At 40.1% G+C, this 23924-nt stretch overlaps 1 protein-coding gene and 1 long non-coding RNA gene across 4 annotated transcripts in view; one reads left to right on the plus strand and one right to left on the minus strand.

The window, feature by feature from the left end:
• Positions 1-23924, minus strand: part of agmo (alkylglycerol monooxygenase) — an 83811-nt gene that overhangs the window by 14307 nt on the left and 45580 nt on the right. For 2 of the 3 annotated variants that reach the window (XM_087282646.2, NM_212883.2), the window contains exons 6-10: positions 19130-19196; positions 18846-18911; positions 18488-18567; positions 16108-16242; positions 5066-5182 (exon numbers count right to left, since the gene is read on the minus strand). In XM_087282646.2, coding sequence (XP_087138772.1) covers positions 5066-5182; positions 16108-16242; positions 18488-18567; positions 18846-18911; positions 19130-19196 — 465 coding nt within the window. Of the gene's footprint in view, positions 1-5065; positions 5183-15179; positions 15786-15928; positions 16243-18487; positions 18568-18845; positions 18912-19129; positions 19197-23924 lie in introns of those variants that run through there. The other variant, XR_015508442.1, reaches the window with a different exon arrangement.
• On the plus strand, positions 489-14697 carry LOC147833718 (uncharacterized). Its single transcript, XR_015509742.1, has 4 exons — positions 489-1557; positions 3937-3986; positions 4427-7745; positions 12781-14697. It is a non-coding gene; the product is annotated as an uncharacterized LOC147833718 (long non-coding RNA).

Consider the following 23924-nt stretch of genomic DNA (forward strand, 5'->3'; position numbering starts at 1 on the left):
CTACATACAGTAAATAATTTATGTTGACCCAACACAAATCAATTAAGTTAACTTGACACTTTTAACAAATTTATGTGGATTAAACATGAAAAATTAAGTTGTCCCAATTAAACCTCAAGAATTGTGTTGTTTCAGCTCATTTTTAATTACGTTTTTTAAACAAGCAAAAAAAAAAAAAAAAAAAAAAAAAAAAAAATATATATATATATATATATATATATATATATATATATATATATATATATATATATATATTTGAGTGTATATACAGTGTTGTTCCTCTTAATTCTTAGACAAATTCCCCAGGTTTGAGAAAGAAACACTGACTTTGTACTTTTATAACAATTTTGGATTTGATTTGGAAATATACCCATGTCTTACAGATCCAAGACTAACCATTAAAGTATCATCAGTTTGCCTGAATTGGCACACCTCTATAGATGGATTTACACTGAAATCATAACCTAGGGATAATTTTCTGTTAATACAAGGAACGATGTTAATGAGTTTTCTTGACCTTCTAACCCACTAAACTCAGCACTGGTTAAGTCAGGTGAGTGACCTCATAACGTCTTTGATATGACACCAGCGAACAATTATCAACTCTTTCCTTCACGACACCAGACAGAAACCAGACCCCAGAGCTCAACCCTGAAGCACTGGCTCATTTTTCAAAAATTAAGGAAAAAATCTATTTTGAGTGGCTAATTTTTAAACCCTTTCCATATCCAGTTTCAACAATAACAGAGCAAGAGGGCAGAGGAGGAAAAATAAAAAGAGGAAAACCATCTTCCAATTTGTATTTCAGCACAGATGACGTCACTGAAGGATTGACACTGTCTTGGTGTTTTCTGTCTTTCTGACCTAATGTTAAGCAGCGCTGTTGAATCGCTCACCAATGCAACAATTACATTATCTTATTTATTCATGCACTGTTTTTGTTTCTTCTGTTCAACACAAAAGAAGATATTATGAAGAAAGTTGGAATTTTGCAACCATTTACTTTCATAGTAGGAAGAACAAATACAAGTCAATGGTTACATGCATCCAGCTTTCTTCAAACTATCTTCTTTTGTATTACACACAAGAAAGAAATAATGCAGGTTTTGATCAAGTAAAGGGTGAGTAAATGATGACATAATTTTTGGGTTTTGGGTGAACTATCTCTTTAACTGAGCAAAGAGGTAGAATTTTCCTCTGGATTAGAGTACTACTGCATGGACATACTGCATTGTGTTTCGGCTAGTAACAAGTTATATAACCAAATCTCATTTCTTTGACAACCACATTGGAAGACACATTCTGTGGATGGGGAAAAGATGTTAATTCATTTAGTCATTTAGCAGATGCTTTTAAAGTGACTTACAATTGAGAAGACATTCATCAATTTATTAAGAGGCCACACACTCAAGAAGTGCTAACTATGCAAATGAACTGTCAGTGTTCGAGAGAGTAAGGGGAAATGTTTTTTTTTTTTTAGAGAGAGAAAGAGAAGAATGCTTCTACAGGTTGTTAAGCCCATTCACCTGTGTGAAGCTTACTTCATAAATGCATAGCGTATGTTTTATATGCTTCAGAAGGGTCAAATTAGTGGCATACATCAAGCAAAGACAACATCTAAGGAGATTGCTGAATCTTCTAGAAATGGGTTAAGAACTGTCCAACACATTATTGCACACTGGAAAAATATTGGGGAACCATCATCTTTGAGGAAGAAATGTGGTCTTGAATGAACAAGTTTAGTGATCACTTACAGACGTCATGAAATTAAAATATTTGTTTTAAACGCTGCTAGTCCGTTTGCACTGGCTGCCAGTTGCTGCTCGCATCAAATTCAAAACTCTGATGTTTGCCTACAAAGTGACTTCTGGCCTAGCACCTTCTTATCTGCACTCACTTCTGCAGATCTATGTGCCCTCCAGAAACTTGCGTTCTGTGTATGAACGTCGCCTCGTGGTTCCATCCCAAAGAGGGAAAAAATCACTTTCGCGAACGCTCACGCTCAATCTGCCCAGTTGGTGGAATGAACTCCCTAACTGCATCAGAACAGCAGAGTCACTCGCTATTTTCAAGAAACGACTAAAAACTCAACTATTTAGTCTCCACTTCACTTCCTAATCTGCAATTGCCTCTTTGAATATCACACTAACTGTACAAAAAAAAAAAAAAAAAAAAAAAAAACTACTAATACTTCCCTTCTTAGACTTTACAGACCTGAAACTTGCCTTTAGTACTTATTCATTGTTGCTCTTAGTTGTGTAAATTGCTTCCTTGTCCTCATTTGTGAGTCGCTTTGGATAAAAGGGTCTGCTAAATGACTAAATGTAAATGTAAATGTAAATGAATCAATATGCTAGTTTTAAGGATATCTATAAGACTGACTGCATCCAAAATCGCATTTCAACATGCAGGGGTCCGTTCTTCGTACGTAGATTACTCAGTTAGCTGGATTTGGATATCGACGATTTGACACAATCCAGGATCGTTTCGTTCTTCAAAGCTGATCCGAGAGTTGTAGTCATAGCAACAGTTCTGCTAGGTCAAACCTGATCGGGAGCAGGTTCAATTCATATAAACAGGATTAGATTGGCTTAGTTCAAGCAAAGATAATACAGAAAGTATGTTCCGAATTCTGATATTTTCTTACAGCAGTAGTTATATACAATTGGGAAAATGGTGCATATTTTTAAACTATATATAAAGTTATAGTCATTAATAAAATAAATTAAGTTATACATATTAATAAAACGTATGCAATCTGCACCCTGGAAATGAAAGTACAAAGACTGCCACCTGGTGGTGCAAAGAGAAAACTTATTGATATGAACTTTTTAGATCGCATTAGTACAAATTGTGTATAATAGAAATGCACAATATGTGACTTTTTTTAAAGCAATAATACATTTATGCAGTCATAAACATGTTTTGATAGTTAATATGCCAGTGATTTGATGCTTCACAAAAGTTGCAGACACCTTTACCAATACGAAAATGCTTTTGTAAACAACCAGTTATTCTTTACACCGATTAAAAAACGGCTACTATAATGAAAATATTTTCTAAATATAGAACTAAATACATTGATTTGCATTGAAATACATGATGAAAGTGTAAAGCCTGCAGCTCACAACAAATATTGAATGTTATTGAGTGTCATATTTAACAAACCGTTTACTGCTAATTTGATGTAATTTTGCTCACATGGATAATTGAATATTAATCAGATGATGTCATTACGCTACTGTGCCGTCAGCCAATCGTTGCATTGCTGATCATGATTTCGAGGATCTATAGATCTGTCCTTCACAACACACGCAGCGATCTCAGATCAGTTTATCCAGACATTCTAATCTGATTCGCAAACTCGTTTGAAGAACCAAATTAGTGAGAGATCAGTTATCAAGATTAAAAGATCCAGGATCTGCCAAATCATCTTAGATCATTTAAGCGAGGTACGAAGAACGGACCCCTGAATGCAAAGGGAATTCAAGGGATTGTAAATAAACACATGTACAGCCACTAATCAGTGAGGCTAAACAGAAAAAAAGGCTTCAATTTGCTATAGAGCATAATGATTATATTCTGTAGCAATGGAAGAAGGTCATGTGGTCTGATGAGTCGAGATTTACCCTGTTCTAGAGTGATGGCGTATCAGGGTCAGAAGAGAAGCATAATTAAATAATTACCCATCATGCCTAGTGTAGATCACCAAAGCCTGTGGGGGCAGTGCTGTGATCTGGGTATGCTGCAGTTGGCCAGGTGTATTTTCAGCAATGTTTTATACTAAATGACCAGGTTATTCCATCAATGAATTCTTTTTATTCCCTAATGGCACAGGTCAACTCCAGGATGATGATGATGTTGGCTTAAATTTTGATGAGTGATTCAGAAAACAAAACGGATAATTTGACACATGGATTGGCCACAACACACCAGACCTTAACCCTAAGACAATCTTTGGGATGTGCTGGAGAAGACTTTGCACAGTAACTTCAATCATAAATAAAATAATATAAATGTACTACGCACATCGTACATTGTTTTTTGTATAATATGTGGGTTATAAAGTGGTCTATTTATTGAATACCTAAATTAATTTTGTACTGTTCCATTATTTTTTCTATTTGTACTGTTATTTGCTCTTTCACACTTGATTGTTTAACTGTCATAAAAATGTTACAAAAAAAGAATGAGGTCAGCTGACTAAAGAAACTGAATATACTGAAAGACCCGATTATTTAATCAATGGATTTTTTCTTCTTCCCTGATAACACGGGTCTAATCCAGGATGACGATGCTGGCTTAAATTGTGAACGAATGATTCAGTGAGAATGAGGCATCATTTTTACACATAAATTGGCCACAACAGAGTCCAGATCTTAACCCTTATACCTTATTTTTACATTATTTATTCACAAGTCTGAAGGCCTTAGTATTTTCCTTGGAAAACGTGATTGACGCAAAAAGAAGCTTTTCTTGGTGCTGAGCATTTCTATTGATCCTGGACCACCAACCAAATGTTTTATTGGATGGTGGAGAAAAAAATAAGAGATCCAGGAGACACTTCTCAACTAAGGGAGCACCACAGAGGTAGGAATCACAGGAAAACAGCCCGTTTCACTTCAGCAGGGACGCAGGGTGGAGCTGTGCATTCTGGCTAACCAAAAGTATGCCTGGGCATCATGTACTTCCAAGGATAACGGACAAGGGCAACTGAACATCCCTGTGTTTTTAAGCAGGGGGGGTTGAAAAATAATAAACAAAGCTTACTTCAAAGTATTCAGCGTGGACTCCCTAAAAGGCTTTATTATTAGAGGACTATTTAGGATAATGAGAGAGAGAGAGAGAGAGACTGAGGTTGATAATAGGCCTTGTGAGGTAGCATTAACCACATAGCAAATTAATAGCCTTTCAAAGATAGTCTCTATGACTATATATCAGTGAAAGATGGCATACAGATGATAGCTTTGACATTTTCAGTGGGGAAGATTTCTGGGAAAATGTGATTTCAGTTTTAATGATGAAAAAAAAAATCAACAACAAAACAAACAGAAAGGGTACCTACCATCTGATCCAATAACAAGCTGTTATATACATCCAGCAGAAGAAAGAACTGTAGAATCACATAGGCTTGCATCACAGGGGACCATGCTGGATCGTGGGGTTTTTCCTCTCCTGTAATCTGGTTGGAGAAAGATTTTGCATAAATCTTTTGCACTGTAGATGTGTTAAGTCATCATATCTAATGTGAATCACAAACATCAGCTTGACCATTGTAAACACTAGATTAATCTGTTTGTTTTTTTTCTACAGAAATTGAATGGTTCTACATTGTAGGTGTAGATTGTTTTTACTTGGTGTCTAGTTCTTCTGGGTTAGTTAATTAAAGCCATTATTTGGTTAAAGATGTTTAAAATTGTAGATCTGAACTTGTACATGTAGGTTCAAACCCAACTGGACTCATTCAAGGAGATGCTGCACACTGGTGGTGGTGTGGAGAGACCCCCCTCTTGATTGTGAAGTGCTTTGGGTGTATGGCCATACACAATAAATGCGTTATATAATTACACATTACTTACTTGCTAAAGCTAGTACAATAACTTTTGCTGTGAGGACAACAACGACTTTTTCCAATTTGAGTTTTCAATGGTAAGTTGTTTTGCATGGTTCTTAGCTGTTGCAGTTAGTTAATTAGAATTGTCGATCTAGCTTCTTCTACACTCAGACACATTCATATGTTATGCTTTAAACTGTATAAAAATTAGGGATGCAACAATTATAGATTTTGGTTGTACGGTTTTAGTCTAAAGAATAATCATGGCTTCACAGTTATCACCATTAGTAAGCATTTCTTAAATTCAAAACACTTCTGGTTTAGAAAATCACAAGAAAACTGCTTATACAGTATTTTAAAGTGTTATTTATGGCTGCTCAGTAACCAAATACAGCACAAAATATTAATGAAAAACAGAAAATAATCTATTTTTCTCTTTGGACTTAAAAATAAATGAAAATATTTTTTATTTAAACATGAGTGATAATTTTACAATGAAAATAAATGACAGAACAATGAAAAAATAAATAAAAAGAATAAATAAAAAATTGTATTTGTACAATGTTAATTTAAGCTATATATTAGCTAAGAACTTAAATGAACTGTTGTTATTATCTGCGTTCATACATAATCATTTTAATGATTTGTAATAATTCGTCTAACATTTCTTTTGTTTGCACTGCACCAGAAACTACACACAACTCTCACCACTCCCAATATGTGCACGTCTCCATTGGAAATAACAAACTTGCGTGTTTAAAGACACAATATGTGAACTGCCTGCTGCTACAGTTAATCCAGTGTGCGTGCATATTGGCATAACTTTGTTTAGTTGCAGCAGTTTTGTTCTATGCAACAGAAACACGGCATTGAAAAGCCTTTACGAATAATTAATAGTAATAAATTAAAGCACGGTTAATAGTGAAATCGACTAACCATTGCATCCCTAATAATGATATCAGTGCATTGTACAAAAGGCCTTTTCTAGAAACATATCTAAATGTTTTTTGCTGCTCGCACCACTCGCTTAATGTCAGGTGACTCACTCTCTGTGCAGCCTTCAATTGCAGCTCATGCTGTATTGAACAGACACACTTCACTTCATAACTATAGCGGACGTTTTTCGCCTGAACTAAACTTATTTTTGATGTCTTGGTCACACTATTTGGAGGGTCAGAACAAATTGCCTCAGGGGCTGGGTTCGACCCGCAGGCCGCCAATTGAATAGTCTCGAAGTTGATTATTGAATCCGGTCCAAGATGACCTAAATAAGAGGTGTTAAACTCAGTTCCTGGAAGGCTGCAGCCTTGCACAGTTTAGTTCCAACCCTGCTCTGACACACTTAAGCTGCGGTCACACTGGAGTTAGAGTGTGCGAAATTCTGTAGTATGTTGCTACGAAAAGGAGCGGAATTAAATGATGATTAAATGAATTAGATGATTAGACATTTAAAAAAAGAGAGCGATTGGTCCATATTTTAAATTCCTGTCCAGAGAGGTCATGTTTTGATCTTTGATTGGTCTCACGCAGTCAAGTGATGCGACTTCGCAAGTCAGAGTTCACCAAGTTTAACCTTTGCACACTGCGAAACTTGTCGCACAATTTTGCGTTTCCGGTCTGACGCATTTGCATGCGTATGAATGGAAGTCTATGGGGAGAAAATTCCAGTGTGACTGCAGCTTTACCTGTAAGTTTCAAACAAGCCTAAAGGACTCAGTTTGATCAGGTATGTTTAATTAGGTTTGGAACTAAAGCCACGGTGACAGTTGAGTTTGAGTTAGCAAAATTCTGTCATATGGAGCTGCAAAAAGGGGCAGAATTAAACAAGATGATTAGATGTTTATAAAGCAAGCGGTTGCTTCATATTTTACATTTGTGTACAGAGATGTCATGTTTTGATCTTCTAATGGTCTCACACAGTCACATAATGTGATTTTGCATGTCAGAGTTCACCAAGCTTGAATTTTCGAATGCAACATGCAAAACTTCTCACGAGCTTGCGTTTCCGGTCTGTCACACTCACATGTGTATGAATGAAAGTCTATGGGACAAAAAGTGCAGTGTGACTGCGGCTTAAACTGTGCAAAGCTGCCTCCTTCCAGGAACTGAGTTTGACACCCCTGATCTACATTGACGATTGAGTATGAATTTCAACTTGGAGCATTTTAAACCAGCAAAAAAAAAAAAAAATGTAACTGTGGCGAGTGTTCCAATGCAGCGTCGCCACAAGTACAAACCACCAACACCTGTCACCTCATCAGCACCAATCGCCACCTGCAGCTCATTAAGACTGGAGCATATAAACAGAGAAAGAGAAGACACAGGGTGAGCTTGATCTCTCCGAGAAGACACGCTAATGCTCCTTTCTCTGTTTTCCCCAGCAGATAGCAGTGGCTAGACCGGCACCTCAGACTGTTTTCAACCATCCAAACCTTCATCAGCACTGAAGACTTTCCACATTACCCGGCCAAAGGACGCATACCTGCACAGCTACCCTACCCTCACCTCCTTACCTTGCACTGTAAATAAATCACCCTCTGGGTCGTTACACCATTTCTGTTTGAATGTTCATGTTTTATCCCTCGTCTCGCCACAACTGGTGGAGAATGCGGGCAGATTGAGTGGATAAAACCCCACATCTGGTAACATTGAATTATTTATTTTTTATTTATTTTTTTTTTTAGGCGAGCGGCTGCTCTCTCTCTCTATTCCCTCAAAACGGTGTGGAGGAATACACCCCTCTGTGACAAAATGGAGGATATCATGCGTCGTCTCTCTGAGATAACCACACGACAACAACTGTTCACCGAACAGCTCTCCGTCAGACAACAGAGAATCGAAGAGCGCCTGTTCCAGATGGCTGAACACCTCCCACTCCCAGAGGCACGCGCCTCCGCTCACCGCCATTTGACAAAGCTCGGTGACCTGGATGATATTGATGCATATCTGCATACGTTTGAGGTCATCGCAAAGAGAGAAGAGTGGCCCGAATCCGAGTGGGCTCAAATCCTGGCCCCCTTCTTAACCGGAGAGTCACAGCGGGCGTACTTCTCGTTGGATTCCCCCCAAAATGAAGATTATACTGTACTAAAAGGAGAGATCCTGGCACGTGTGGGGTTATCGCCGGTGAGAGCAGCGCAACAGTTCGCTACATGGGCGTATGAGGAGGGTGCCCCAGTACGGGCGCAGGCAGCTCAACTCAGCAAGCTTGCCCGCTTATGGCTCCTCGGGGGATCCCCAACCGCCACCCAGGTTGCCGAGAAAGTCGTCATTGAGAGATTGCTGCGTGCTCTTCCTAGAAGACTCCGGGGGCCTGTAAGCATGAGGAACCCTGCAAGTTTGGCAGCTTTAGTGGAGGCGGTGGAGTTGGCAGAGGCCACACTGACCCGGGACATTATAGAGAGAGCAGCCGTTCCCTCCCGGAGGGTGAATTCACCATGGCGGCAGGTGGAGAGTGCCTCACGGCCCGTCAGCAGACCGGCTGTCCCGAGTCCGGCGGATGAGCCCATGCCCACTGAACCAGTGAACTCCACTGCACGTGCCTGGTTGGCTGGCTGCATCGTTCACCGGACCCTACCATCAGGTGCTCCGTCTCGCAGAGTGAAGCTTGAGGGGAAAACTATCACGGCTGTATTGGATACTGGGAGCTCCGTGACGCTGGTACAGCCAGGTTTGATCAAGCCTCGAGTGGGATCTAAAGCCACAATCCCAATAACCTGTGTGCATGGTGACACACGCTACGTCCCCGCACAGCGGGTAACGATTGCAGCCGGCAACGGCGCATGGCCCCTGGAAGTGGGCATTGTAGCTGATCTCCCCGTCCCCCTTTTGCTTGGCCGGGATTGGCCAGGGTTTGAGGAGTTATTGTCTTTGCCAGCAGCAACCCCCTTCCAGACACGTCGCCGCCCCCGGGCTCGGACTCAACGGGTCCGCCAACCAGCTCTCCTGGCCACAGAGAGCGACCGAGGGGGTGAGTGTTCGAATCAGTCTTCTAATGTCTTTATGGATTTGTTCCAACAGGTCTCTAGGGGAGGTTCCTTCGGACAAGCCCAGCGTGAAGATGACACACTTAGAAACTGCTGGTCCCAAGTTCGAGTAGTGGAGGGCCAGGAAAGGCTCCCTGCTCCTCACCCCCTCCCACACTTTATCATCCAGAATGGTCTGCTGTACTGTGTTGCTGAGCGACGGGAAGAGAGGAGGACATTGCTGGTGGTACCAAAAAGCAAAACGTCCACCATCCTGGAGCTCGCCCACACTCACCCAATGGCGGGTCACTTAGGGGCAGCCAACACGATTCAGCGCATTCGGGACCGATTCCACTGGCCGGGGCTAAATGGTGAGGTCAAGAGATACTGCCAGGCATGCCCGACGTGCCAGAAAACTGCTCCCCAACGTCCCCCCCCCCCAGTCCCCTGATCCCGTTACCCATCATTGAGGTACCCTTCGACCGCATTGGTCTGGACCTGATAGGGCCCTTGCCAAAATCCTCCCGAGGCCACGAACACATCCTGGTCATCCTAGACTATGCCACCCGATACCCTGAGGCCATACCCCTACGCAAGGCCACCTCCAACGCCATTGCCAAAGAACTCTTCCTGCTGTGTAGCCGGGTGGGCATCCCCTCAGAGATCCTGACTGACCAGGGTACTCCATTTATGTCTCGGCTGATGGCAGACCTCTGCCACCTCCTGAAGGTGAAACAGCTGCGAACATCCGTTTACCACCCTCAGACGGATGGGCTCGTTGAGCGGTTTAACCAAACCCTAAAACGGATGCTTCGCAGGGTTGTGGCAGAAGATGGTCGTGACTGGGACCTCATGATCCCATACGTACTGTTCGGCATTCGTGAGGTGCCCCAAGCCTCTACTGGGTTCACTCCTTTTGAGCTACTGTTCGGCCGACAACCCCGCGGCCTCCTGGATGTGGCACGACAGGCCTGGGAACAGGAGCCCGCACCCCAGCGGTCCCTCATCGAACACGTACAAGACATGAGGCAGCGAATTGAACGGGTAATGCCCCTGGTACGACAGCATCTCACTGAAGCCCAGCACGCCCAACGACGTCTCTATGACAGGCCTGCCCAAGCTCGAGAGTTCCAACCCGGAGACCAGGTCCTGGTGCTAGTGCCCACAGCAACTTCCAAGTTTCTGGCTTCCTGGAAAGGGCCCTATGTAGTTGTCGAGAAGGTCGGGCCAGTCAACTATCGTGTCCGTCAGCCGGGACGACGTCGAGAGGAGCAGAGTTACCATATTAACTTACTGAAACGGTGGGTTTCCCCTTCTAGCCAGCTGGTAACCTTTGCAGAAAGCCCACATCCTACGGTACATCTAGGCGAACAGCTCTCAGCCATTCAGAAGACGGAGCTTGAAACCCTGGTCAGTCAGTTTAAGGATGTGTTCAGTGAGCACCCTGGGCGCACCACTGTCATTCAGCACGAGATCAAAACAACCCCAGGAGTCATTGTGCAACAGCGACCCTATCGGGTTTCAGAAGCTCGCCGGCTGGCAATAGAGGAAGAGGTACAGAAGATGCTGAAGTTGGGGGTCATCGAGCCATCTCGGAGCCCGTGGTCCAGCCCCATTGTCATGGTCCCAAAACCGGATGGCACCCTCCGATTTTGTAATGACTTCCGGAAGCTAAATGAAGCATCCAGCTTCGACGGGTACCCAATGCCTCGGGTGGACGAACTCCTGGACAGACTCGGTAGTGCCAGGTTCATATCCACCCTCGACTTGACCAAAGGTTACTGGCAAGTTCCGCTAGCCCCAGGGGCAAAAGAGAAAACCGCCTTTACCACTCCTAGCGGCCATTGGCATTACCGGGTCCTTCCCTTTGGGCTGCATGGGGCACCGGCAACGTTCCAACGAATGATGGACATATTGCTCCGGCCCCACCAAAGTTATGCCGCGGCCTACCTTGACGACGTAGTAGTCCACTTGATGTGTTGGGAGGAACATCTTACCCCTCTGCGGAGGGTGCTCCTAGAGTTACGACGGGCTGGGCTCACAGCTAACCCCAAGAAATGTCATCTCGGGCTTGCAGAGGCAAAGTACCTGGGATATCACATTGGTCGGGGGTTGATCCAACCGCAGCAAGCCAAAGTAGAGGCTCTACAGAAGACTCCCCGGCCTACCAATAAGTCCCAGGTACGTGCCTTTTTGGGGTTAGCGGGTTATTACCGATGTTTCATCCCCAACTTCTCTTCCGTAGCCAGCCCATTGACAGACCTGACAAAGAAGGGACAGCCAGAAAGAGTCACCTGGAACCCTGTGGCTGAACATGCATTCCAGACCCTTAAGAAGGCCCTGGCCTCCTCACCCATTCTTCATGCCCCTGACTTCAACTGCCCCTTCATCCTGCAGACTGATGCTTCCGACTCTGGACTGGGTGCGGTGTTGTCACAACTACACGAGGGAGAGGAGCACCCAGTCGTCTACGTGAGTCGGAAGCTCACCACAGCGGAATCCAAGTACGCAGCCGTTGAGAAAGAGGCCCTGGCAATAAAGTGGGCAGTCCTGGAGCTGAAATACTACCTCCTGGGAAGGTCCTTCACCCTGGTGACTGACCATGCGCCCCTTCAATGGATGGCCTCGGCAAAGAATACAAATGCCCGCGTCACCAGGTGGTTCCTAGCGCTCCAAGACTTCCACTTTAAAGTCCAACATCGAGCCGGGGCCGCCCATGGGAATGCAGACGGCCTCTCAAGGATGTGGTCTGGATGGACAGGTCTGGCAAAACATTCTCCCTCCCACACACCCCTAACCGCTCCCTTCTTTCACAACAGGATGACAACTCAGACCAGGAAGAGACAAAGGGGGGGGGGGAATGTGGCAAGTGTTCCAATGCAGCGTCGCCACAAGTACAAACCACCAACACCTGTCACCTCATCAGCACCAATCGCCACCTGCAGCTCATTAAGACTGGAGCATATAAACAGAGAAAGAGAAGACACAGGGTGAGCTTGATCTCTCCGAGAAGACACGCTAATGCTCCTTTCTCTGTTTTCCCCAGCAGATAGCAGTGGCTAGACCGGCACCTCAGACTGTTTTCAACCATCCAAACCTTCATCAGCACTGAAGACTTTCCACATTACCCGGCCAAAGGACGCATACCTGCACAGCTACCCTACCCTCACCTCCTTACCTTGCACTGTAAATAAATCACCCTCTGGGTCGTTACACCATTTCTGTTTGAATGTTCATGTTTTATCCCTCGTCTCGCCACAGTAACAAACATTTTTTTTTTCAACATGAAGTGGCTAAGCGAAATTGTCTAACTACATAACTATACCACGGAAACATTCCAGGGCTAAATTTGAGCAATCCAATACTTCCTAATAAAATTACAGCACATTACAAAATTGCATCACTGTTGGATCCCACCCTAAAATAACTTTGCTGCATACATCAATTTGTTTTGAGCATGAATCACTGAGAATTTCGGTCACTGTTGATTTCCAAAGAAATCCCGAGTCCGTCTAGGCTTCAGACACATGTGGGTTTCCCTCACACCAGCACCCTGGAGTCTGCTTCTGCTTTCCCTCAGAAATCAACACATCCACCTCTCCTCCACTGCGCAGGAGAAACAACAGGCACACCCCGCTCTGCATCACCGAGGCTCTTTCAAGATATTTCTGTCAAATTCCTGCTCTCTCCACATGTTTAGGATCACCAGGGCCCTCTTTGAGGTGGCTTTAATTTTAACATGGTGAAAGCGGCAAAAAGAGAGAGAGAAAGACCGAGTGTGAAACTGCGTTTGGAAGTAGTCAGACGTGTTTCAAAGCAAACCGCCGCTCTCCTGATGAGAAGACTTCAAATCTTGTTGCGGGCCTGCTGTTTGATCGGGCCCAAAAAAGCTGGCCTTTTTAAAGACGAGTGAAAATGAGCCTATTGTGCTTGCAGCCCACAAAGGCGGTTAAGATTCATTTGGCGATGGCGCACTCTTGTAAAGCCTGTCTGAAACGAGAGTCTGTTTTTATGTGAGAACTCAGGGAGTCATTTGCGAGACCTTTTTTTCCTGTTGCAAAAACGGCAGGTAGTAAACGACAAGGATACCAAGGAACAAAAGAGTTTCCAATTTTAAAGGTGGAGGTGAAATATTCAGGACCGCTAATGGAAATTGAACTACTGAAACAGTTTCAAATCATTTTACTCAGTACTAACTCTACTTTTCATTCCATTTACTTTTACTTTACATGTACTCATTTAGCGGATGCTTTTAACCAAGAGACTTACAAGCGAGGATAAAAGAAGCACTTCAAATCATCAGAGAGCAGAGGCATATACAGTACACTCACCGTTCACATTATTAGGTACAACTTACTACAGTAGTGCCAGGTTGGAGCCCCTTTTGCACCCCTTTTTCAACGAGTTGTACTTTTAGAGATGCTCTTCTGCCTCAGTTGTAACGAGTGTTTTTTTTTTAGTTACTGTTGCCTTTCTGGAACCAGTCTGGCCATTCTTCTCTGACCTCTGGCATCATCAAGGCATTTGTGCCCACAGAACTGCCGCTCACTGGATATTTTCTCTTTTTCAGACCGTTCTCTGTAACCCTAGAGATTGATGTACGTGAAAATCCCAGTAGATCAGCAGTTTCTGAAATACTCAAATCAGCCCATCTGGCACCAACAACCATGCCACATTCAGTCACTTAAATCACCTTTCTTCCCCATTCTGATGCTCGGTTTAAACTGCAGCAGATTGTCTTGACCATGACTAAATGACAATGCATTGAGTTGCTGCCATGCGATTGGCTGATTAGAAATTAACGTTAATGTGCATTTGGACAAGTGTATCTAATAAAGTGGCCAGTGTGTGTAAGTGCTAAGACAAGTCGTTTATTAAGAGAGTGTGTGTCTTACTGTACAGGTAGTTCGTCAAACCCACTAATTTTTGTGGAGCACTTTTAGAATTGCACATTTTCCAAAAAGTGAAGAGGTGTTTATAAGGTGTCTGGTGCATATGGGGAGGAAAAAGAGTCAACTTCAGGTGGTTTATCAAGTTTACTCACCTACATGAACACACTAAGAATTTCAAGATGTTTTCCCGGAAACGTGGAGTGTTGATCACAAAGTGTCTGATGCATAAGCGAGGAAAGGGTGTGTTCTACAGGTGGATTCTCATTGGTTAAAGAAAAATAATAGCCCCACCCCCAACTCAATATTCAACTATTGGTTGTGTGATTTATGCTGTTCGGGAGCGTTTGAAAGGTAGGGTACATAAAATATTTAAAGATACTGTTTTTTTCACAATGGTCAATAAAATGAAGGTTCTTTTAACAGTTTGAGATTGGTAAGACTTTTGGTTTTGAAAATCTTTAATGTTCTTTTTTTATCACAACAGTGATAAACATTAATAATGAAAAAACTATTCATAATCTTAAATTACAAATACCTTTAAATTGCATGTGCTTTCTGCTGTCATGGATTTTCAAATGTAATTGATTTCTGAATTGAAATTATATTTGTGTAATCTGTGTTATGTTATTTTAGGGTTTTATGTTCAACCATATTTGTAGTTTATACTTTTTATCAATTTTATGCATAACTGATGGTCCTTTCTCTCTCTCTGTCTCTCTCTCTCTCTTTCTCTTTCTTTTTTTCTTTCTTTCTTTTTCAATTCTTTTTTCAATTCAATTCATGCTTATTTCCATAGAGATTTTACAATGTAGATTATGTCAAAGCAGTTAACATAACTAAAATTGAAACCCATTAAAATTGAAGTTTAGTTTAGTTCAGTTTAATGTAGTTTAATTTTCCACTGCTGAAAGTCCAAACACTGAAGAGCAAATCCATTGATGTGCAGCTCCACAAGTCCCAAAAGCAAGACAGACCCCTGATTTTTGTCTACATTATGTAGTTTATCAATTAAATACACATTTCTATCATATTACCCATTAATCATGTATCCTTAAAATATGTATAGACTTTTTTTTAAATGTCAAACTACTTTAATTTTACTTCTAGAAATGTATAAATTTTATTAGATTTCCAAAAAACCCAAAATCCTGCTGTCAACCTGCATTCATTTTAGATGGAATTTGTGTGTCCACATCTGTATTGCTACAGTATTTAGAATTTTAAATTTATTTCAACCACAGGTATTTATATTAATTTTCGCAGGTTTAAATTATACATCGGCCACTTTATTAGGTCTAGCAGGATAATGTGCCATGTCATAAAGCTCAGACTGGTTTCTTAAACATGACAATGAGTTCACTGTACTCAAATGGCCTCCAGTCACCAGATATCAATACAGTAGAGGATCTGCAGCAACTGCATGATGCTATCATGTCAACTTAGACCAAAATGCCTGAGTAAAATTTCAGGTCCCTTGCTGAATCTATGCCACGAAGGATTAAGGCAGTTCTGAAGGCAAAAGAGGGTCCAACCTGGTACTAGTAAGGTGTACCTAATAAAGTGGCCGATGAGTGTAAAACTATACATGAGTATCATGATGCTACTTGGTGTCCTGGTGCTTCAGCTGGTAAATTAACATAACATATAATATCCTGATATAGTGGAGTAGAAATAGAAATAAAAACCTATTTTCCACCTGAGGTATATCAGAGATGTCTCCCAGCCTTGGTTTTCCTGGAGTCCAGCCTGGCCCTTTCCAAATGACTGACAGCTTATTTGAAATCCCTTCAACTTCCCAGAACCTTTGCCACAGGTACGGATAATAAAGGAACTTGAGAGAAAAAAGAAAAAGAAAAATGAGGGTATATATCATATACTGTATAGCACATGCAGCAATTATACTAAGCGACCTCTTTAATTCTGCTTTTCACTAAACTATGACATGAAATTATACATTTTTTTCCTTTTTTATCTCCAAGATTTTTTTGAAAACCAGTTTATATTTCACAGTAAGATAAACATTATTCTTATTCACTTGATTCATCGTCATCTAAATGCATTTTGTCACACACATCAGATATTTCTAACTCCGGACCGCCACAGGAGAGCACCGAAAAAATAATCAAACACAACCTCCATTTGGTTTTGCAGGACTCTTTCAGCTCTCCTGAGCCGTGTGTTTAAAGTGAAGTAATAATGTTATGGTTACAGCATGGCTTTTCCACGAGAACAGTAATGCGAGGAGAAGAGGAGCTCCATTGACTCAGCTCAGATATTTACATCGCTAAAATTAGGCCGCTCAGATACACTAGAGCCCATTATGTGAAACCCAATTTATCTGCAGTGTTGAGGTTTTCAGCAGTCAAAGGTCTTGACGGAATTAAAGGGCAAATTAATTGAATCTGCTTATTTATGAATGATGTAAGCTTTGCTTACATGAAGTGATCGCTGAGCACATGTACAGTACAACACAATAATACCATAGTAAAAAATTAAACCCAATCTATGTCAGTTTTACTGTTAATACATATAAAACTTTATACTCTCTCTATACACAGTTAAAGTCAGAATTATTAGCCCAAATTATGTTTTACAGAGTAAGGAAATTTATGCCTGAAAATATTTTTTCTTCAGGAGAAAGTCTTAATTGTTTTATTACAGCTAGAATAAAAGCAGTTTTAACATTTTTAAACAAAATTTTAATGTCAAAATTATTAGCACCTTTAAGCTATATATTTTGTTCAATAGTCTACAGAACAAACCATCGATATACAATAACTTGCCTAAATACCCTAACCTGCCTAGTAGTTAACCTAATTAAGCCTTCAATTGTCGCTTTAAGCTGTATAGAAGTGTCTTGACGAATATCTAGTCTAATATAATTTACTGTCATCATGACAAAGATAAAATAAATCAGTTATAAGAAATGAGTTATTAAAACTATTATGTTTAGAAATGTGTTGAAAAAAATCTGCTCTCCGTTAAACAGAAATTGGGAAAAACAGGGGGGCTAATATTTTAAGGGGGCTAATAATTCTGACTTCAACTGTATTTTTTTCCACTTTATATATTTTTTCTTGCTATCAATACTTTACTTTTTCTTGCAATTGTAACTTTATTTTTTTGTGCAATCATGAGTTAATATTTTGCAATTGTGACATTTTTGCGACTTCCAAAAAATGCTTTATTTATTTTTTTGCTTGCAATAAATACTTTATGCTGTAATTCTAATTTATTTTAATCATTGGTAGTAACTTGTTAATAAATAGTATTTTTCTATTAATAAAAATTAATGAAATTATAGATATAAAGCACAATTTTGTAAAAAAAAAAACACAATGAGATATAAAAATGTAATTGCAAGAAAAACAGTAAGAATTTTGAGATTGAAAGTCACAATTATATTTTTCACATAAGTATTTTGTGGATTTTTGTTTTATTAACAAAAACCAGCACGTACGGTTTCATTATGCAACAAATTCATGTCAAATTCCTTAACCAGAAAGAATAAATGAAAAAATAAATAAAATAAAATAATTATAAAAGGAGAGGGTACATAATTATCAGATTACATACAAATATATTACACACATTTTCCCAATTGTTGTCATTAACAAAAGTTATTAAATGCACTTTTAGTAAAAAAAAGAAAAGAAAAAGAAACATGTATACAAACATTATGCAAAAATGTTAAAGGAGCATATATTAACTATTTTAATTGCTTTTCAATGTTTAGACTGGATTTAAAAACTTTATATTCAAAATAGATCAGTATTAATTTGAATATTGCTGTAATCTGTAGTTCAAATAATATTAATATCGCATATATTTGTAAAATAAAAATACATTAATTGCTAAATATTATACCAATATTATAGCCTTTTTATTTTATCTAATCAATTAATTTGTTTGTTTTTCTTCCTAAATGTATTATTTTCTATGTGAGTTTAATGTGTTTAATCTTAGACATTCTGTTATTAGATTTGCAGTGTGTTGTTATACTTATTTTTAAAATAAAATTTTAAATGTATATTACATATAATTATAAATATATTTCATTATAAATATTTACCAACCTCAACTGACCAAATTTCAAATGTGCCGATTGGGTGTGTGAGTCCATAGATAACTTTATCACTTTCTGGAGCAAATGTACCTAAAACAGAAAGCAACAGAGAAGATCACACTGGACTGGATGCATTTCCATATTGTCAGTTACAATTAACATAAAAGTGCATTTCAGATTATTTGTTCTGCAGCATTTTGTGTTTTACAGTAAGTTATAAACAACACGACTACTTTAAACTTTGGGCTTATTTTTTTATGCAACAAACAGTAAAACAAAAACATGAAAGAGATTAATGTGCTGCCCTGAATCCATTGAAAAGGCTTATTTTCAAATCACTTTTTTGCAAAAAGCACACAGAAACTTACCAAACATCCTGTCCCATATGATTAGAATTCCTGCATAATTCTTGTCAATGCAATATGGATTTCGCCCTGTGAGTGCATGGTCAAATATTAACAATTTACTGCAAAGATAGCCATTATTACAGCATTACTCTATTTACAGTATATAAGGGTATAGACAGTGTTAGTCATGTCACATGATAAGAAAATCTTACTGACAAATAATCAAACAAAATATTCTTCACTTTTTACCCACAAAGATAACACACACCAATGCAAATCTACTTTCAAAGGGTAATGATGCTTACCGTGGTGAACTCTGTGGTGGCTTGGAGTATTTAGGATCAACTCCAGAGGTCCAAGATCTTTGACCAGCTATTGATAGAAACATTTTTTTCCAAGGTTAAAGATAATATTCTTCTAAAAGTTACAAATCAGAATGCAAAACACCATAAAATATCATAAAACTGGTACATGTGACATACACAGTACATTGTATTTCATGTCTTCTGGTCATATGATTACGTGAGGAGCATGCAGAAACACGTACAGTACATTATTCCTTTCCAACCTTACACTGAATCAGTTGCTCCAGTTTATTAAAAGTAAACATTTTTAAGCAATGAACTTTTACTAATAGCTTTTACTAGAGCTGTAGCTTTTTTTTTAAACAATGGCTTCTGAACAAATTGTGACTGTCTTTAAATAAATGCAAGTATTAAAATTGACAATTGGTGCTGACATTTTAAAAACATCCATTTCCCATTAACATTTGAGCACTGTTGAGCACGCTCCTAAACACTGCTGATTTGCCACTGTGTTCACAAGCTCAACTGAAATGACTGTGATTGGATGTCAAAGTCATCAGTTAACCAAACTCACCACTGTTTACTGAGTGTAAGAACAGATACAGGGACACTGGAGCGTTTTAAAGCCGTGAAGATCAGCTGGTCTGTTTATAAGCTGACATATGAGCGATCTGCTAATGAATCGACTGATCTTCACGTGAAATCTGCCTTGGTGAAAAAACGCATGTTTCACTCATTCAGTCATGAAGGCATTTGAAGTATGTGTCTATGATTGAAATGCGACCTCTGGTGGACAGTAGCAGCCTAGGAAATGAGACGCAGATTCAGAGTTCCACATGAGGTTATTAATTAGCAAATAATATAAATACTACGAATGTAAACATTAGGTGAGCAGGTTACATTGTAGCCATGTGTCCTAACAACATGCTATGTGATGAGATTTCTGAATCACTGATATGTTGGTGTCGTCAATCTGGCAACCTGCACTTGTGTGTGTTTTAAACCAGGGGAGTATTCCAGAGAGCAGGTTATGTGACATACCCGGGTAAGTTTAAGAGTATGTAAGCCGATAACCTCAGCTTTTGGTTCCGAAAACGGAGGTAACTTTTGGGGCATGTTAAGTAGCCACAGCAACATACTCTCTGAAGATAACCTGCATTGCATGCTCTTTTGATGTGAATTTTAATGGATGTAGGGCACAGATATACAAGTTTTTTTTCATCGTAAGAGGGTTATATAAGTGCATAGGTGTTTTTTCATATCCAAATTAATGTTTGAATGAGCTTTTTAAAAATATTCGTTAATGTATTTAAAGGGCCATGACACCCCCCTCTTTCGGTTAAAGTCTACTTCAGAATTTTTTCAAAAGATGCATGATTAATGGGCGTGGAGCTCCGCGAGCATCGGGCAGGAGTGGGCGTGGCCAGCAGGGGAGAAGGGGAGCGAATAACTGCTGTTGTCATTTAGCTCACAAAATGAGACACAAAGAGGAGACGCATGAGTTTATAGTTTACAAAGTTAAAATGCAAAGAAATGAACAGTGATTTAATGCCCTGCTACATTTGTTATTCGTAATTTCATATACAGACAACCACAATTTATATCATTATAAAGATGTGTGTTCATGTAAACCCTATAAATGAGGACTTCTCCCTCAATTCCAGTATCCAGCAGACTTAGTGCAGCAGGTCTCCTGACCCGTCTATTTTAACCATTAACCCTGATGGTAATCTGGAGGATTTAGGCAAACACAGCAGCACGGCGATGTGTCTGAATGTGAACGAACTCCTGATAAAACACAGCATCCGCCATTCTCTAATTCTCGTGCTGCTCTCCCGACAAAAATGCTAGCAGCACGCACACAGCTTTGCTGTATGATCGGCCCTGACAAGATCGCGGGGTAAAACATGCAACAAACCCCGTGGATGATGGAAACAAACGCATATGAGCCTTCATGAACGGCTAAATACTGTGCCGTGGTTTCCGTGTCTCTCAGCTCGGGCTTGACACTGGCAGGTCTGGCAGGTCTCATGAATAATTAAGCAGTCGGCTCTTCTCATAGGATAAGAAAACTCCGTTATGAATAATAATGAGAAACCGACGCGTCATCATTGCACTTGCAGTTCTGCGCTACGTCGCCGATTTTGATCCCGCCCCAAAAATCATTTTAAACCCGGAAGCTGAAATTAGCTGACAAAAGCTCAAAATTATCCAGTTTACCCCACAATTAAAGCTGACAGGTGCTAACATTGTCTTAACTGATGCTCAACACACACACATCTGTTAATATAAAAAAAAGTTCTCCGGGGTGTCGTGAAACTTTTTTTTAAATCAACCTTGACAAACCACGGGTCTGCGCTTACCACAGAAAACATTCAGTGCAGCTCTTTGTTTTTGCGCCAGGGCATTTTGCTGTACAATGTGGCAATAGTGTGTAGAACCATCTGTACTGTCTGGCACTGAACTGTACACTTTTGTACAGCTCCTTGGGCATAAAAAATTGCGTATCATTACACAGATGTTTCAGAGCACGGAGTCACTCTTTTCTTATCTATTTCTTATATTTCTTTCCTTCGTTGATGCAGATGTGTAGTGCTTTTTCTTTATGATCGGTCTAAATTCCTCGTAAGCAAGCATTAAAACCCCCAACTCCACCTCTGTAAGATGTGTTGCCCTTTTTCTCACCATCAATTTCTATGGTGACTCGTGAATTTGGTGATCTACTGAAAATACCTTAAGGTATGCACCCTGCAAGGGCATTAACACGCGGTTATATTCAGGAGGTTGATTTAACTAACTCATCTCATCTGTTTTAAAATCCAACAAACAGAAAGCAGGTTTTGGGTTAATTAACCGAGAGTTCAGGGTTTAGCAGATGGTAAGTTAACCCAGTTTTATGGAATACCCCCAAGGCATGCAATGCCTAGTTCAACCACTGGGTGTCAAACTTGCATACTGCATCTTTAATACCTGATTCACGTGAGACTTTAGTGTCAACGCTTGACGGAGGGCGTGTCTGAAATTGAGGCTGACTCAATCGCTATAACAGCATCAGCCAATAAAATAAGTCCACAATCGACTACTGTCTGAGCAGGGGTATTTAAATAAAGTGATTTGATTGGCTGACGCTTCCGTTGGCGCTTGAAAAGTTGAGAAATTCTCAACTTCTACACTGCTGAAGCAGCAGAGACGCATCCACAATTTAGTTCAGAAATACTTGATGTCACCCATTCAAAGTGAATGGGAAGCATTGACGCTGATGCCCCGTGTAAATGGGGTATAAGGCAACTGACTTACTTTTACTCAAAACTAATTGCTTTCAACAGTGTGTAAGAGATGACAGAATTTTCATTTATGACAAACCATCTCCTTAACCTTACTAATATCCTTTCATGATCAAAATGGTGACAGCAACACATGATTCCCTATACAGCACTACATGTAAGCCACAGACAAAACAGCAAAAGACAAATGATGGTGGGTTAGCCCATTGTCCTCTTTTGACATTTTTCATATGGACAGGCAGACCGAATCTTAATATTAGTCTTACATACAGCATGTGATTAATTCTCCCTGTTGAGTGGCCTGTCTTTATCTTGGCTTAAACCGCTGAAGAAATGTGCTCTTCGGGGGATCATGGAACCTTGACTGGTTCAGATGTTCGTAAATGTACTTGGAGACATCATTAATACATAGTGTTTTCTTATCTGATGAGCTCGGTCGAAAAACTCCGCTAACTACGGAAAGAGAAAGGTGGCCAAATTTCCAGATGGAAAGAACAATATTTATAGATTGGAAGTAAAGCAAACATTACATTGGATTAGAAGGAGCATAAAGAAGCCAATTGGTCTGACAACACACACACACTCACCCACGTTTGAGTGTCATTTCACTGGTTTATGGTGAGTTACATGCATGAATGCACACTCTTGCCTTATTTCACCAGGATATAAACATCTTTTTCAGCTAGATGAGGCATATATTGCAGGTGTTACTGCCGACCATGAGGTTGTTGTTTTTTTTTTATTCGACTGTTCTGACGTCTGTAAAATGGGAAAAGCTCAGCATAAGTGAGCACCGTATTTTAGTCGGCCATTATTTCCATGTAATGAGAGATCTGGCAACAGATCTTAAAAGAAAAGAGCTCCCTCACGACTCAACTCGTGCTCTAATGTTGGATGAGGGCGCCAATAAATTACATGACATCAAAAAAAAAAGCCCATAAAGGGGGCATAAATTATACCCTTCAGAAAATTGGAGACGTGAAGACTGTTTTCACTAATAGAGCTCTACAAGATGGAAGTGATTCCAAATCCATTTCCCAAATGATCTCTGAATGTAGAGCCGAAACTGGGCCCATTTAAAAGGCAAACGTAAAGCTTCTGTTTGGAGTACTTCATAACATCTCAAAATCTCATTACTTATGATTGAGTGTGGTATTCAGAACCACAGATTGGGCAGAAACTGCAAACCTACAAATAGAGAGAAACTAAGCTGGAATTTTTAAGAGAAAGGATGGTGAAAAAATGTGCTACTAAAAGATTTTGAAGGATAAACACAGGGCTAGATTTGCTAAACGACATATTCACACATTTTCACAATCCCCAGCCTAGTCTTGTTGTTTATACATAGGAATTAGTGTGCAACATTTACATCTATAAAACATACAATTTGGACATACTGAGTAAGTATAAGTAGCATGTAGGTGTTTTCCTCTCAACAATAAAATTAACATACAACAAAAATGACAGCGGTGAGAAAACAGCAGTTAAAAAAGCATCTGGTCAAAGCTCTG

Source organism: Danio rerio, chromosome 15 (genome assembly GCF_052040795.2).
Source record: "Danio rerio strain M-AB ecotype USA chromosome 15, GRCz13ab, whole genome shotgun sequence".
NCBI classification, from domain to species: domain Eukaryota; kingdom Metazoa; phylum Chordata; class Actinopteri; order Cypriniformes; family Danionidae; genus Danio; species Danio rerio.